Source organism: Lampris incognitus, chromosome 13 (genome assembly GCF_029633865.1).
Source record: "Lampris incognitus isolate fLamInc1 chromosome 13, fLamInc1.hap2, whole genome shotgun sequence".
Classification (NCBI taxonomy): domain Eukaryota; kingdom Metazoa; phylum Chordata; class Actinopteri; order Lampriformes; family Lampridae; genus Lampris; species Lampris incognitus.
The window spans coordinates 53,264,427-53,280,164 of record NC_079223.1 but is presented as its reverse complement, the minus strand read 5'-3'; the positions used below and the strand labels follow the sequence as shown (position 1 = coordinate 53,280,164).

Below are 15,738 nucleotides of genomic sequence, written 5' to 3'. Positions count from 1 at the left end.
GACTCTGAGGAGAGACGTCCATTTTTCTCTACTGCTCCGTCCGAGTACCCGTTTCACAGAGACTTTATACACAGCCGTGTACTAGGCCCACATTTGAAGACAGGAGTGTTGCGATTGGCCCGTGGTCGTATGCTTGCTGGTGGGGTTTGATTTAGTCCGATTATTTTGTTTCTGCCCCATAGCCAGTGTCGCCGCTGGCTAGCTAAGTGGATTTAGCATCCAGTGCTAGTGTCAGCCGACTAGAGTTGTGGAGGCTACCCAGAAGTCATCGGGCTGCGCTGGACGTTGATCTAACTAGGGGAGCCGCTCTGCTCCATTCCTGGGACCTGTCTCCTGTCCAAAGAGGACTCGCTTCATCTGCTATCCGGCGCTGGCCCACCGGAGGACCATTATCTTCGCCAGGGTTGTCTGAACATTGCAACCTGTGGCCATCTTGCGGGTGGAGGCCGCTACCGGGGAGCCGACAGCTAGCACTACGCCTTCCATCCTCTGGACTGCACACAGCCTCCCGGTCGAGGGAGCGATGGGTTGTGAGTAACCCGAAAATTTCATTTATACTGACACACACACACACACACTTTTATCTCGTTGCCTGGGCATCGTAGCGGTGGCTGCCTTGCCCTCTGCTCAGAGAACTGCTTTAATGTGCACCAACGAGCCCCAACAGAAAGCGCTGGGTATTTTTGTGTTCTTTTGATACTTTCTTTCTGTTTATTGTGACAGGTTGTCACACCCTGTGTAATTTTAATTAATGTTTATTTGATCAACAATACTACACTCATGTGGTACTCTCTCTGTCTCTCTTTCATTATTATCAAATAAATCCTATTATTATTAATTATATTTCGGGTGTATTGCCAGCTCATTTTCCGCATATGCAAAGCCTAGGTTACTCATAGAGTGCTGGTTATAAGCTTGTACAGTAATTCAGTAGACAGCAGGGTTATAAGATCTGCATTAACCACATGTTTGTTTAATTCTGGGAAGATACACCATTCACTAGCCTTAGGTAAGTGTAGTATTTTCACAGTGGAGGCACCGCGCTACTAAATTTATTATTATCTTGGTTCATTATTTATAGTATCAATTATCACTAATATTGTCATTAGTGGCACTAGCCTACCAGTACACAGGAGGTTCAGCCAGCTCACCATTCCACCGCTGAGAACTCAGGATCCGGTGGTGCTATTGATTCGTATTGTAACACTTTAGTAACTGGTAGCATTAGGCTTTTGTCTTGTTTAAATGTGCTTGGCGTTACCCGCCAGTGAAAAAGGGGTTACACATACTTATGTAGGCACGGAGATGTCTAGGACACTTGTTAGTAGAGTTTCTAACTAGATTGTTTAATATAATCTTAGAAAGTAAGAGGATGCCTGAGGAGTGGAGAAGAAGTGTCCTTGTGCTGATTTTCAAGAATAAGGGTGATTTGTTGAGCTGTAGCAACTGCAGAGGGTTAAATTTGATCAGCCACAACATGAAGATATGGGGAAGATTAGTGGAAGCTAGGTTATGAGAAGAGGTTTACGGTTAGCGTGCAGCAGTATGGGTTCATGCCACGAAAGAGCACTACAGGTTTGTTTTTTTAATCTATTTTTCTCCTCAATTGTACTTGGCTGATTACCCCACTCTTCCAAGCCGTCCCGGTCACTGCTCATCCCCCTCTGCCGATCCAGGGAGGGTTGCAGACTACCATATGCCTCCTCTGATACATGGGGAGTTGCCAGCCACTTCTTTTCACCTGAAAGTGTGGACTTTCGCCTGGGGGACGTAGCACATGGGAGGATCACGTTATCCGCCCCCCCCCCCCCCCAGTTCCTCCTCCCCCCTGAACAGACGCCCCGACTGACCAGAGCAGGCGCTATTGCAGTGACCAGGACACATACCTACATCCTGCTTCCCACCCGCAGACACGGCCAATTGTATCTGTAGGGACGCCCGACCAATCCGGAGGCAACACGGGGATTCGAACCGGCAATCATCGTGTTGGTAGGTAACGGAATAGGCCGCTACGCTACCTGGACACCCTTACAGATGTGATGTTTGCTTTGAGAATATTAATGTAGTATACAAAAGGTCAGAAGGAGTTACATTGCGTTTTTGTGGATTTACAGAAAGCATGTGACAGGGTACCGAGAGAGGAGGTGTGGTATTATATGAGGAAGTTGGGCTTGGCAGAGATGTAAGGATAGTGCAGGATATGTATGAGGGCAGTATGATAGTGATTAGGAGTGACGGATGGGTTCAAGGTGGAGGTGGGATTACATCAAGGATTGACTCTGAGCCCTTTCTTGTTTGCAATGGCGATGGACAGGCTGACGACAAGATCAGGCAGGAGTCTCCGTGGACTATATTTGCAGATGATACTGTGATCTGTAGCCAGAGTAGGGTGCAGGTTGAAGAGTGCCTGGAGAGGTGGAGGTATGCACTGGAGAGAAGAGGAATGCAAGTGAGTAGGAGCAAGACGGAATACATTTGCAGGAACGAGAGGGAGGACAGTGGAATGGTGAGGATGCAAATAGCAGAGGTGACACATGCGTATGAGTTTGAATACTTGGGGTCACAGGGATCCAGAGTGCGACCATTTAGTCGCAATTTGCCCCTTAGTTTTGGCGTCACTGCGAGCAAATTTTAAACCTAGGCACACTGGTACGACTTGCAATATAACTGTTTTTTTAATCATGTAAAACCAGTAAGAGGAGAACTTGTGTGTGAATGAGTGGGTTTGGCATATATGTGTGTAAATGTGTGTGAGAGAGGAGTTACCGCGAGACTCTCGCGACGTGACCAAAACAAAGCAGCACTGTGGGGGGGGGGGGGGGGGGACTCACGCATGGGATGTCAGTCACCACCCAGTAGGACTTGCCATCACTGTGAAACCAACAATGAAACAAACTATTGATTTGTTTTTTTTTAAAGAAAAGACCCTCGTTCAGACCCTCTTCCTGTTCCACTGACCCAAACTGATGACAGTTCAGACGAGGGAACAGCAGGTGATGGGAAAAAGGCAAAGATGTATTCCTTCCGACAGGAATGGCTTGTGCAATATCCATGGCTGCGATTTAGCAAAGAAAAAGGCACCAAGTACTGCATGTATTGTTCTCAGTGTGGGTCAGTGTGGGCCAACTTTTGGGGGGGGAAACCAAGTTTGGCGACCCCTCAACCGACACCACTATGTTCAAACACGACACCATCTTTAAGCACAACAGCCTGAAGCACAAACTGGGCAGGGACAGGTGCACGGCTAGAAATTCAGCATCTCTGCAAATGGCATTTGAAAGGCAGGCATCTGCAAATCGTTCTGCAGAACGGCACCAAAGAAGAGCTACCATTCACAGAATTCAATGGTCACATAGACTTATTATGAAAGAACGGAGTTCAAGTTAACCCCACATACAGCAATGACACGGCATGTGCCCACCCAGTTTATTGGAGTGGTTCTTGTGCTGTAATGACAGTAATGTTACTGACCACATAATTTATGTTTACATTTATAAATGTATTATTTGGTGCCTATGTTTACAAAAAGCACTTTAAAGTTTACATTTTATTTAACTTATTGTTTTTTGCTCTTAAGCACTACCTCACTTTGTGACATTTAAAATAAAACACCATGTTGTTATTTCTGTAAGTGGTCTTGTTTATTACCAAAGCATTTATCAGCAATACAGTTAAGATGGAAAAAATATCAAAGTGTTGCGTTGCATGTCAATTTAAGTGGTGCTCCTAAATTTTGTGGTGGTGCTCCTAGAAGTTTCAGTAATGAACACCAATTCTACTAGTGGAAAAGGTTAATCTGAAGCCCTGGGTCAACTGTTAAAAATAACGGGGAGTGCAGAGGAGAGGTTGGAATGGGTAGCGAAGTGTGCCAGGGGGTATTTGTGACAGAAGGGTACCAGCAAGAGTTAAAGGGTCGGTTTACAAGATGGTTGTAAGACCAGCTATGTTATATGGTTTGGAGACAGTGGCACTGACGAAAAGACAGGAGGCGGAGCTGCAGGTGACAGAGTTGAGGATGCTAAGGATTAGGAACGAGTATATTAGAGGGACAGCTCAGGTTGGATGGTTTGGAGACAAAACAAGAAAGGCAAGATTGAGATGGTTTGGACATATGCAGGGAGATGCTGGGTAAATTGGGAGAAAGGTGCTGAATATGGAGACGCCAGTGAAGAGGAAAAGAGGGATGCCAAAGAGGAGGTTTATGAATGTGGTGACGGAAGACATGTAGGTGGCTAGTGCGACAGAGGAAGATGCAGAGGACAGGAAGAGATGGAAATGGATGATACACTGTGGCGACCCCTAAAAGTAGTAGTAGTAGTAGTAGCTTAACACTGTGGACAACCACATCAAGTTCACCAGGGAGGATATGAAAAATGACAGATTAGCCCTTGGAATCGAAAGTGGTGATGGGGGGACATTTGATTGTTGATGTTTACTGTAAACCAACACATACTGATCAGTACTTAAGGTTTGACTCTCTTCTTCCACTGGAGCACAAACTAGGAGTCATCAGGAAGCTGTACCACCAAGCTGACAATGTTTCCATCGACACAGCAGCCGGGGAGGCAGAGAAATTCCACAATAAACAGATCCTGGTTAATTGTGGTTATCCTAACTTCGTACTTCCTGTCAAAACCAGGAAGATGCCCAAACAGTGCACCAGCCAATTGAAGAGTAGAGAGGAAAAACAGCTGCCAAAGCATAAACTAGTTGTGATTCCGTATGTGGCAAGAGTATCAAAACTGTTGAGACACTGACTTTCCAACACCGCATCACAGTTGCTTTCAAACCTGATGAGAAGAGGGAACGACCATTCGTGAATGGGCGGGGGGGGGGCTAAGAGTACATCTGTCGCCATCTTACAATACTGTAATTGCAACTATTCCCCAATCTGAATTGTACATGTATGCATGGCCATTGAAATGCTAGTCAATGGCCATGGTAATTTGCATATGATTTTTTTGTGTGATTTTTTTTGTTTATAAGGGTGGGGATACCTGCAGCCAGTTGAGACTGAAGAGGTCACTTAGATAAGTGACAAAACATTTCTCTCAATAAACGTTGTTTCCAGATGAACTGATTCAACTTTCTGTGGGCAACTCATATATGGAACCCAACCCTAAACCTAACCCAACCAAGAAAGTTTCATATTTAAGGCTGGATTCAGACAGAATCAGGAAATACATGAAAAACGCATGTCTTCCCATGCATTTTGAATGAGGGAAATGCATTTACGCTGCACCAGTGCTTGCCACAGGGGGTTCCACAACAAAAAAATGCAGCGCCATCCAGCAAGAAAGTACAGCCAGATCCAACTTTTGCAGCAATGCGACCCCATGTCACACTGCGGTGGCCAATCACGTAAGCCAGTAATCAGGCCGCAGACGTCCATGTGACCACGATCACTACGCTGGACTCTTGTGGCAATAAGCGATCACAATGGGCCATGTAGTTATATGCTGACGCCGCATTACCCGATTCTGTGTGAATCTAGCCTAATGTCGGCCCAAGTTATAATGCATCATTTCCTGGCTCTACATTTATTTATCCACCTTTCGGCAAACACATGACTGTATAGCTACTGTATTATATTACAGATGTATGTATTAATAAATCATCAAACTATCTCATCATGTATTAAATATTAGGACAAAAATATTTCATACTTTGTCACCAAAATAAACTACTTACCAAATTGAGCTTGCCGATTTTGACAAGCTCCTCTCCATCCAAAGTGATCTCCCTCATGTGTATGGTAATTGAAAAGACAGAATGGGAGCGACTGAAGAAAAAAATGCAAAATTATACACAGACAAACACAAATCCACAATAATATACTACGTGTGTATACATATTTACTTGTTTATTTAATGTGTGCTTGGTGAGGAAAAAGTTCTGACATGATTTATCTTGGGTTTCTTTTATCTTATTTATCTTTGGGTTTTTCTTTTTTCTTCCCAATTGTACAATTACCTCAGTTTTCTGAGCCATCCCGGTCGCTGCTCCACCCCCTCTGCCGATCCGGGGGGGCTGCAGACTACCACATGTCTCCTCCGATATATGTGGAGTCACCAGCCGCTTCTTTTCACCTGACAGTGAAGTGTTTCACCAGGGGGACATAGCGCGTGGGAGGATCACGCTATTCCCCCCAGTTGCCCCTCCCCCCTGTACAGGCGCCCTGACCGACCAGAGAATGTGCTAGTGCAGCGACCAGGACACACACCCACATCCGGCTTCCCACCTGCAGACACGGCCAATTGTGTTTGTAGAAACACCCGACCAAGCCGGAGGTAACACGGGGATTCGAACCGGCGATCCCTGTCGCCATCTTACATGATCCCTGTTTTGTTTTTTACTTCACTAAAAGCTGCCATTTTAATGTCCATGTGTACACACACACACAAACCTGTGTTTTTGATAATGTTTTTTTTGCAATGCAGACATTATTTTAAAATCTCCATTCTTAAAATACTGTTTCAAGCATTGAAGAGGCTGACTTTTTTTTTACAGTACCATTAGCCTAAAGCAACTTGCTGTCAAATTCAGTAAAATAGACATTTTTCTGGGTCATTAAATATTACTTGATAAGTGTATCCATGTCAAGTAGGTGGGTATCTCCGGGAAAAAATAATAAATAAATAAACAAACAGAGGGCCAATCCAGGACCTTGGTTTTCGTGTCCTTCAAAAAGCTTTGGACAAACTTTGATGTATGCTTCGAGTCATTGTCTTGCTGGAAGACCCAGCAGTGACATAAAGCGAGACTGGCAGCAGATTTCTTTACATTATCCTTCAAAATGTTAACATAATCTTCTTTCTTCATGATCCCATGCACCCGAACAAGGTTCCCTGTGCCGGAAGCAGCAAAACAGCCCCACAGCATTATGCTCCCACCACCATGTTTAACTGTGGCAACTGTGTTTTTAGGGTTGAAGGCCTCTCCCTTCCTTCGCCAAACAAAAGCAACATCCATGTGCCCAAACAGCTCAAGTTTAGTCTCATCAGACCAAAGCACAGACTTCCAAAACTCATGCCCATGTTTCAAATGTTCACAGGCAAACTTCAGTCTGGCTTTGATGTGCTGCTGTGTGAGCAACGGAGTTTTTCTTGGACGATGACCTTGAAGCCCAGCACGATGAAGAGCCCTCACAACAGTCTTCCTTGAAACATCAAGTCCAGTTCAGAAACACTCATCTTGGCAAAGATCCGGGGATTGTTGTTGACATCTCTGACTATTTTCCTCTCAAAAGTTTTTGAAATCTTGCACTTTCGACCAGGCCCAGGTTTGTTTCTAACACAATTTATCTCCTTGTGCTTTGCAATGATGCAACGTACAGCTGTGAAACACTTGGAAATGGCAGTTTCATAGCTAATTTCCCCTTAAGATGAGCATCCACTATCTTCTTTCTGAGTTCAAGACTGATTTCTTTACTTTTTGGCATGATGAAATTACTTCTTACCAAGAATTTAAGAGTAGTCCCTCTCAATCAAGTGTTCAGGTGCCACTAGCCCTGTTCACTGGAGTCCCTTAAGTAAAGTTCAATGCTGATTGATAGGTCAGGTGTGTTTTGGAAGCATTAAAAAAAAAAAATCACATGGAGGCTAATAATTTTGATCACTTTTTCACTACATTTGTTATAAAGCAAACCTGAAGATTGATTTTACATTCCAAAATGTACCAAATAGGGGTTTTAACATTGATGAATGTTTTACTATGTAACATTTTATGAATGATGCAAACATTGGACAGAATTTTACAGAAATGTTCCATAGTTCCTTGGGAGCTAATAATTTTGACCCTAACTGTGTGTGTGTGTGTGTGTGTGTGTGTGTGTGTGTGTGTGTGTGTGTGTGTGTGTGTGTGTGTGTGTGTGTGTGTGTGTGTATAGCCATTTGGCTGGTGGGCATTTCACAACGGGGGGGGGGGGTGTATATCAAATCCCACTCACTTGCGGAACAATGAATGTCACGGGTTTTTGTACCTTGAGTAGGCATTCAAAAGTGTGGAGGCCGTCTTCCTCTTGGCAGCACCTCTCTCTAGGATCTGGTAGACCTCGTCTTTGTTATGGACCGTCACCTCCTCCAGACCCTTCACAAGCACACCGCGCTAACAAAGACAACACCACCACAACCTTCAGAAAACATGCCATGTACAGGTAGTAGGGTTGGGACGATTCACAAATCTCACGGTTCGATACGTCTCACGATTCAGGGGACACCTTGGTAAGTGGAAGACAAAACACCATGCAGTTCTCTATTTTTAATTTATCTTAAGAATTATGCCCAACGTTTTGGCATTATCAAGGAACGTATTCAAATGTAATGCAAGTGCAAAAGTTTTAACAACATTTTGTGCCATCTTTTCTTGTTGTGTAACACAATTACTTTACTTTAAAACTTTTAAAAACTACTAGCACGACCAAGACGGTCATTATGACCGTTTTGGATTTTCAAAGTTTAATAACTTTATGAAAAAAAAGATACAGAGCTGCCGCTCCCTGAATCCCCCCGAAAATTTCATATATTTGCATTAAAATGAATTCAAGATCAAGTGCACAAAATAGTTATGATAATATCTACCCAACATGACCATGAGCGGTCAAAATGACCATGCATAATTTGCGCGCCATGTCACCATTTATGACGCATCATTTCCTTCACAACGTTCAGTTCTTTTTTACATTTCATGTGTTACAGGCCTTGCTACATTTGATAGATTAGCAGTATGTGTTTTCAATCTTGTTTTTCAGGTGATATTTTCAACATGTCTGGTTACAGACGCCGTTACAGATGCACCGTGACTACCACTGAGGCATTGCAGTATTTACAGGCGTTGGACAGCGGCCATTTTAAATTGTTTGAAAAATAGTATTTTAACAATCATGGATGTGTAGACTCGTTTAGCTCGTTGGCTAATGGGTCAGACCCTTTAGTCGACTAATTAATGTAGCCCCCGTGGTGCGGGAGACCCAGGTTCGCATCCTGGCTACAGCGGTTCCTGGCTGGCGGCTGCCCCCCGACGTCGCTACAAATGCTAATTTTGGTGTCAGTTGTTTCCTAACAGACATACTAACATATGCAATGCATTAATATCTCAACTGGGTATTTATCTTGACAGAATATAGAGCTTGAGAACCTGTGGTCATTTTGACTGCCCATGGTTGTTTTGGGTAGGAGTGAAATCTGGGTCATTCTAGTTTTAATAACACATGATCTCGTGAAATGGGGAGCGTCTTGAACCGTGAAGACCGTTATCGAATGATTTGGAATTTGATCCAGTATCATTCCACCCCTAGGGTTGAGCTGGGTGCTCAAAAACCCATTCTCAAAAAGTCTGAAAATGAATGAGAAGCATAGCTCACAGTGCTGCATTTCAAAAAGGTTGCCAGATTAAGGGTTTTACAGAGTGACAACTGTTTGGAAAACTAGCGTTTGCTTGTTCTTGCACCCTATATACACACCTCATTTGAAGAAGGAAGCAATTTCTGTATCAACACTGGCATCAGAGATTTTTGTGCATTAATGAATAACTATTTTAACCATCCAGACCACTGAGTCATACAATAGTGACATCATTACTATGGTCGAGTACACAACATAAACTGCTGTTGAAATATTTGACTGGGTAGGAAAAACACTGGTGCAGCTGTAAAGATGCATCGACTTAAGAAATTAAACAGAAACGTGACGACAATGTGGTGATACTTTTGTTGGACAAGTAATCCTCTACAGATTATATAACAGTAAAGCAATGTTTCCAGTATAGTTTGATGTAGTGTGGAGTACATTAAATGGCCTGTTTCAGCTTTGGTCCAAGGACCCTGTACTACATGACGTTAATTTACCGAGCACTGTTCTGTCGACGAGACTATAGCATATAGATTATAGCGTATAGATTATAGAGTATAGATTATGACTATTGCAAACTGTTCTCTTCTCTCACTTCTTTTCTCTCTCTAAATGATGTATTCTCATTTCCTCTTCTTCTGTGTGTGAATGGTGTGATGTGAGTCTCCCCATGTGCATGTGCAGTTTGTCCTCCTCCCAGGTCTCCATGGTGGTGGTGGTCGCCACCTGGACACTGACTGGCATCCTCCATCACATTTTCCTTTTATATATCTCATAAATCCATATAATTTTGTTATCCTGTTTTAATGTTATATCCTTCTCTCACTAAGATGTGTGACTGTTTTTTTTTTTGGGGGGGGGTATCTACATGGTGATGGTGGTGGTGTGGCTCAGGTCCTGGGCTGTTCCGGTGGCGTCTGGACCCTGCTTGGCATCCTCCTCATCATATTCTTCATATATTTTATAATTCCATTATAATTGTGTTATCCTCTTTCAATGTTGTATAGTGTAAATTGTGTAAACACAACATCATGTCATGTTGTCCGTCTTGGGAGAGAGATCCTCCTCTCTTGCTCTCCCTGAGCTTTCTTCCTAGTTTTTCTCCCTGTTAAAGGTTTTTTAGGGCGTTGTTCCTTATCCGATGTGAGAGTCTAAGGACAGGATGTTGTGTTGCTGTAAAGCAACACAACATCGTGTCTGTGAATGAGAACATTCACAGACATGTTGCTGTAAAGCCCACTGAAACAAATTTGAAATTTGTGATATGGGGCTATACAAATAAAATTGACTTGACCCTACTTTTATAAGGGTGGGAAGTATTTGCTGAAATGTGACACACAGATGACAATGGCTTGTTCTTACTGCCATAGGGAGGGACAGATCAGGGAAATCATGACCTTCAGCTTTCAAGCCACAGCATCTTAAGAAGCAGGTACAGCGAGATCTTTGATTTCTGATTAAGGCACACCAGGATGTTCAATAACGTACTAATCAATAAGTGTGATGTGAATGTGAACAAAGAATGTGATGTGTGTAGTGTGGGAGTGGAAACATTTATGCATGAGTTTATTGAATGTTGGAGAGGTGGGTTGTTGACAGAATGGAATTGAGAGAATGATGGTTGTTTGGGCTGACTGGCAAAGTGAACGGATATAATGTTGATTTATTACATTATGTTTTAAGCCATGCAAGGTTTGCTGTCAAGTTAAAGAAGAATATAGCCCATTATGAAAACAGGACAGCTGAGGTGTGGAATAGCTTTAGAAGTTTAATGGAAAGAGATGTTAATATGTTGTATTGTTATGTTAGAGAAGAAGAGTTTATTGGAGGTTTTTTGGAGGGGAACACCGTTACTGTGATTGGGGAAGAAGGGAGGGTGATGTTAGATGTAAGTTAAATGGTGCAGTGTGTGGGGTACGTATGATGTATTGGGGATGGTATATGTGTATTTTTTGTTTGATTTCCTTGATTTGGTGGGGGGTCTGTAGGCTGGAAGCCATGCTAGAACCTACAGGTTCTCTCACTATTTTCTGTCTTGCCTACATGTGTCTATATAGACCCTTTTACAGCCTATGTCATCAAAAGTATGCGCGCGCATTTAGGCAACAGAAGTGAAATGCTACCCCCAAGTCTGCCATTCATTCACGGATTCAGACGAGGAAGAGGAGATTACAAAGTTTATTCAGAAGTATAACCAGCATCAAAATGTCCGGTTGTTGTGTGTTTGGCTGTACGAATCGCTACTCTACCAACAGCGGACTGAAGTTTTACCAAACTCTGACGGGATCACAGCCATTTCAGATCAACCGGAGGCGCCTGTGGTTGCAAGCCATTAAACATATTGGTAAAAACTGGACTGAGGACACGATCAAAAATGCTGGCGTTTGCAGTGCCCATTTTATATCAGGTAAGTTATCTATCTACTCTTTGGTTTGACTGGAATGCCTGGTTTAGATGTAGACTAATATCTAAAGTAACCGATAAACAGCGTTAGCTGGTATTATCTGGCTAATGTGGTGTGTCTGGCTATTTACAGGTGAGGCGTCACTGGACTCACAGAATCCTGATTCTGTGCCCTCTGTGTTTAAGTACACAAAACAAAGTCAGAACCCTGAGGCAAAGGTGGAAAGGTAAGAATAATTGGGCCTAACACTTCCTAATTGTTTTAGAGTTACTTTTTCCCTCTTTCATTTCATGCTATTTAATCATAACCTAATATCTAATCGTAACGAAACAGTTAAGATAGGATCTGCAAGTTAGGAATTTCCTGTAATATGGCCTCTGATCAGTATTTCTGTTCATTAATTTAGCTTTTCTTATGTTAAGGTACCATAGGAAAAGGAGACGAGATGAAAGGGTTTACACTCCACCAAATCAGCCTGCTCCTTCTGAAACTCCAGGACAAGTCAGCAACATGGATCACTGTCCTGGTAAGGAGATATTTTTGTTGTGCAATCAACCAATTTGTTGTGAGCTTGTGCCGGCATATCCTAACTGTTGGCTTTTCTGTTAAAGCTGAAGAGGACATCCCAGTCCCAAGGACAGAATATGATGATCTGAACCTAAGGTACCCTCAGCTTCAGAAGGACTATGTCAGCCTGCAGCAGGAGTGTGAAAAACTACGGGCTGAAAATGATGAGAAGCTTAAAGAGGAGCTGCAAAACTCTACGTTTTCCTATGCCACTATTAAGTTCAACATGGGACAGCTGATTTTTTCACAGGACTTACCTCCATTATCTTTGACTGGCTGTGTGCAAAAATAACAGACAGTGTAGAAAGAATTAGCCAAAACCTCTCTCTACAGGATCATCTATTGGTTGTTCTAATGAAATTAAGGCTGGGCCAAACTAATACTGATTTAGCCTATAGATTTAAGGTATCTAAAACCACCTTATCAAATATTTGTCAGAGCTGGATACCTGTTATGGCCATAGTCCTCAAGCCACTCATTAAATGGCTAAGTAAGGGAGCTATACTAAAGAACATGCCTAAAATCTTCAAGTGAAACTTTAAAAGATGCCGGTGCATAATAGATTGCGCAGAGGTTTTCATTGCTAGACCCAGTAATCTGACTGCCAGGGCCCAGACATGGTCAAATTATAAACATGCCAACACCATTAAATATTTGATTGGCATCACTCCAGCTGGAGCAATTTCATTTCTGTCCCCTGGTTAGGGTGGGCGGGTTTCTGACAAGCAGATAACAAAGGAATCAGGGTTTTTGGAACTTTTGGAACATAATGATGAGATTCTGGCAGATAGGGGATTTCTAATCCAAGATGAATTTACAGTTTATGGTGCCCCCCTTCGTATTCCCCATTTCACAAAAGGAAAAAAGCAACTCTCTGCACAGGAGGTGGACTCATCGAGACAACTGTTTCGTGTAAGGATACATGTGGAACGAGTAATTGGACGATGGAAGAACTTTTAAGATTTTGCAAACAGTAATTCCAGTGTCACAGGTTAACATTCTTGATGTTGTGATAGTGTGTGGCGCTCTCACAAACCTCTGCAAAAGTGCGGTTCCCAAAAAATCTAAAAAATTAGTGAATTCCATCATTCATATGTTGCCATTTCACAAACAGCACTGCACTGTGAATTGTCAAAACATGTAACATTGTTTTTTGTTTTCCTCTCAAAATAATTTAGAACTGCAACTATTAATTGAGAGCTGTTATTAAATATGCATTTTGACAACACCTTAATCTGAGTCATTTATAAGAAAAATTGTGCAAATTCTCTGCTTTTAGCCTCATAAATGTGAATATTTCTCTGGTTTATTCCCTCTGTGACAGTAAACTGAATCTTTGTGTTATGCACAAAACAAGACATTTCAGGATGTGATCTTGGCCTTTGAAAAACACTGATCAACATTTAATCATCTTTTTCAAACATTTTAGAGACTAAACAACTACCGTAATCGATTAATCCAGAAACTAATCAGCAGAAAAAAGAAGATAATTAAATGCAGCCCTAAAATAATTCAAATGATGTAATGCATTTTTCTACTTAGCCATGAACTTACTTCATGGCTAAGCAGTCTACTTAGCCATGTGCTTAGCCTTGTTTATGATGACCCATGCCTCGTACATAGCTGTCTTGTGTCCTTGTCTTTGACTTGGCAAGACTTGGGATTTCAGGACACAAAACTCAAGAGTCTATGTCATACTATTTTACATTTTGTACGTGACCACAGACAACATAGTTGTAAGCATCCAGTGACTTGTATGCCCGCAACTTCTCTCTTGTGTATACGCTCGGTTTCTCCACCAAGTATGTATGTATATATATATCTGGCCACTGGATATTAGGCCACTTAGTAACGTCTTCCACCCACTCGGTAATACCACACGGATCTGGAAGTCGGTTGCCATTCGCCAAAGTTCATTTATTCAGGTAACTTTTGCGATCTTTTGTCGTTAACCCCCTTGCATAGTTTGACAAACTAGCTAACTCCCCCATACTTCCGTTGCCTAAATGCACGCGCATCCACACCTACTTCATCACTGTTTACAAACAGTAAAAGGGTCTATATAGTTGTCTTTAAATATTGGACACACACACACACACACACACACACACACACACACACACACACACACACACACGTTACTGAAGAAGAGTTTATTAGTGGATTTGTGGAGGGGAGCATTGTTATTGTGATTGCGGAGAGAGGGTGATGTTGGATTTTGGTTGAATGGTGTGGTGTGCTGAGTGGGATGTAGTGGGGATGGTGTGTGAGTATTTTTTTTTCATAGCAAAATATTTAAGTGTTACAATGTCTGTTTTTTATATATATACACGCACACACACACACACACACACACACACAGCACTTTTTTTCAAAGACTGTCAATGGTGTTATAAGTGCTCAACTAATGAGGAGCGGAATATCAGTACAGATACAGGGAAGAAAAAAAAAGAAGTTTGAATACATAGCAGTACAGGCCTGTTTCGTGCGTCGTGCACTCATCAGCTGCTAATGTGATTCAACAAAGAATCACATTAGCAGGTTTTTTTGGGGAAAAAAGTTTTATATATATAAAACACAGCACATGAATCAAAAGACCACTGCAATTCCTCTGTGTTATTTTTCTTTTTTTCTAACTCAACATGGGACATCAGGCTATAGATATCGCATGCTCTACCAGTTTTTGTGTTGTCCTGCAGCTTTGCCTACACGACCTACCACCATATCTGACCACAAAATTCCATAATTTGTCCTGTCTTCCATTTAAAATATACAAATGAGGTCGGACTACCTCAACCTAGAGTTTGGGTCTCAGATTGTACCACAAATCCCGTGTTCTCTTCACTGACACTGATGTTCTCCTGATTACTGTTATTATTATTATAGTTATTTATTATCATTTACCACCTGCGGCAGTGTTTGAGATGTCTTCCTCACTGTCTGTAGCAATTTATGTAGCCTGTTTATCCTGATTCTGCGTGTTTTCCATAGGAAGTATAGAGAAACGTGATGATAAATAAATAATTTCTGTGCTCATAAAATTAATAAAAAGAGCAGGTTTTACAGATTGTTCATATAGTATCACTGCAGTAACACAGTGACTAGAAAAAAAAGGACAACGTTCACAATCTTTTTATATTGATTGATAGATAGCCCACAAAGCAAGATACAACGTTACAGGAACTGGGATCAGATGAGAGATGTTTGCTGACTGTTACCTTGTTGCGAGGGTCATCAAAGAGCTGCAGCTTTTCTGTCACGTTGTCGCTGGGACTGAGCAGGTCAAAAAGTTCTTCATTGTAAATTTCCAATAAAGAGACTTTTACTGAGAACTCGGTCCCATTTTCAGACAGCTTCTCAAATATCTGGTGCAGTGTCCTGGGGATGATGCCAGCCAGAGGGTCCTGGAATCACAGCACA

The 15,738-nt window shown here is 42.2% G+C and overlaps 1 protein-coding gene across 1 annotated transcript in view; it reads right to left on the bottom strand.

Annotated features, from left to right (window-relative positions):
• The window catches only part of kif11 (kinesin family member 11), a 121,259-nt gene that overhangs the window by 87,330 nt on the left and 18,191 nt on the right, over positions 1–15,738 (bottom strand). The window contains exons 6-8 of the mRNA XM_056291835.1: positions 15,537–15,722; positions 7,982–8,106; positions 5,692–5,782 (exon numbers count right to left, since the gene is read on the bottom strand). Coding sequence (XP_056147810.1) covers positions 5,692–5,782; positions 7,982–8,106; positions 15,537–15,722 — 402 coding nt within the window. The remainder of the gene's footprint in view (positions 1–5,691; positions 5,783–7,981; positions 8,107–15,536; positions 15,723–15,738) is intronic.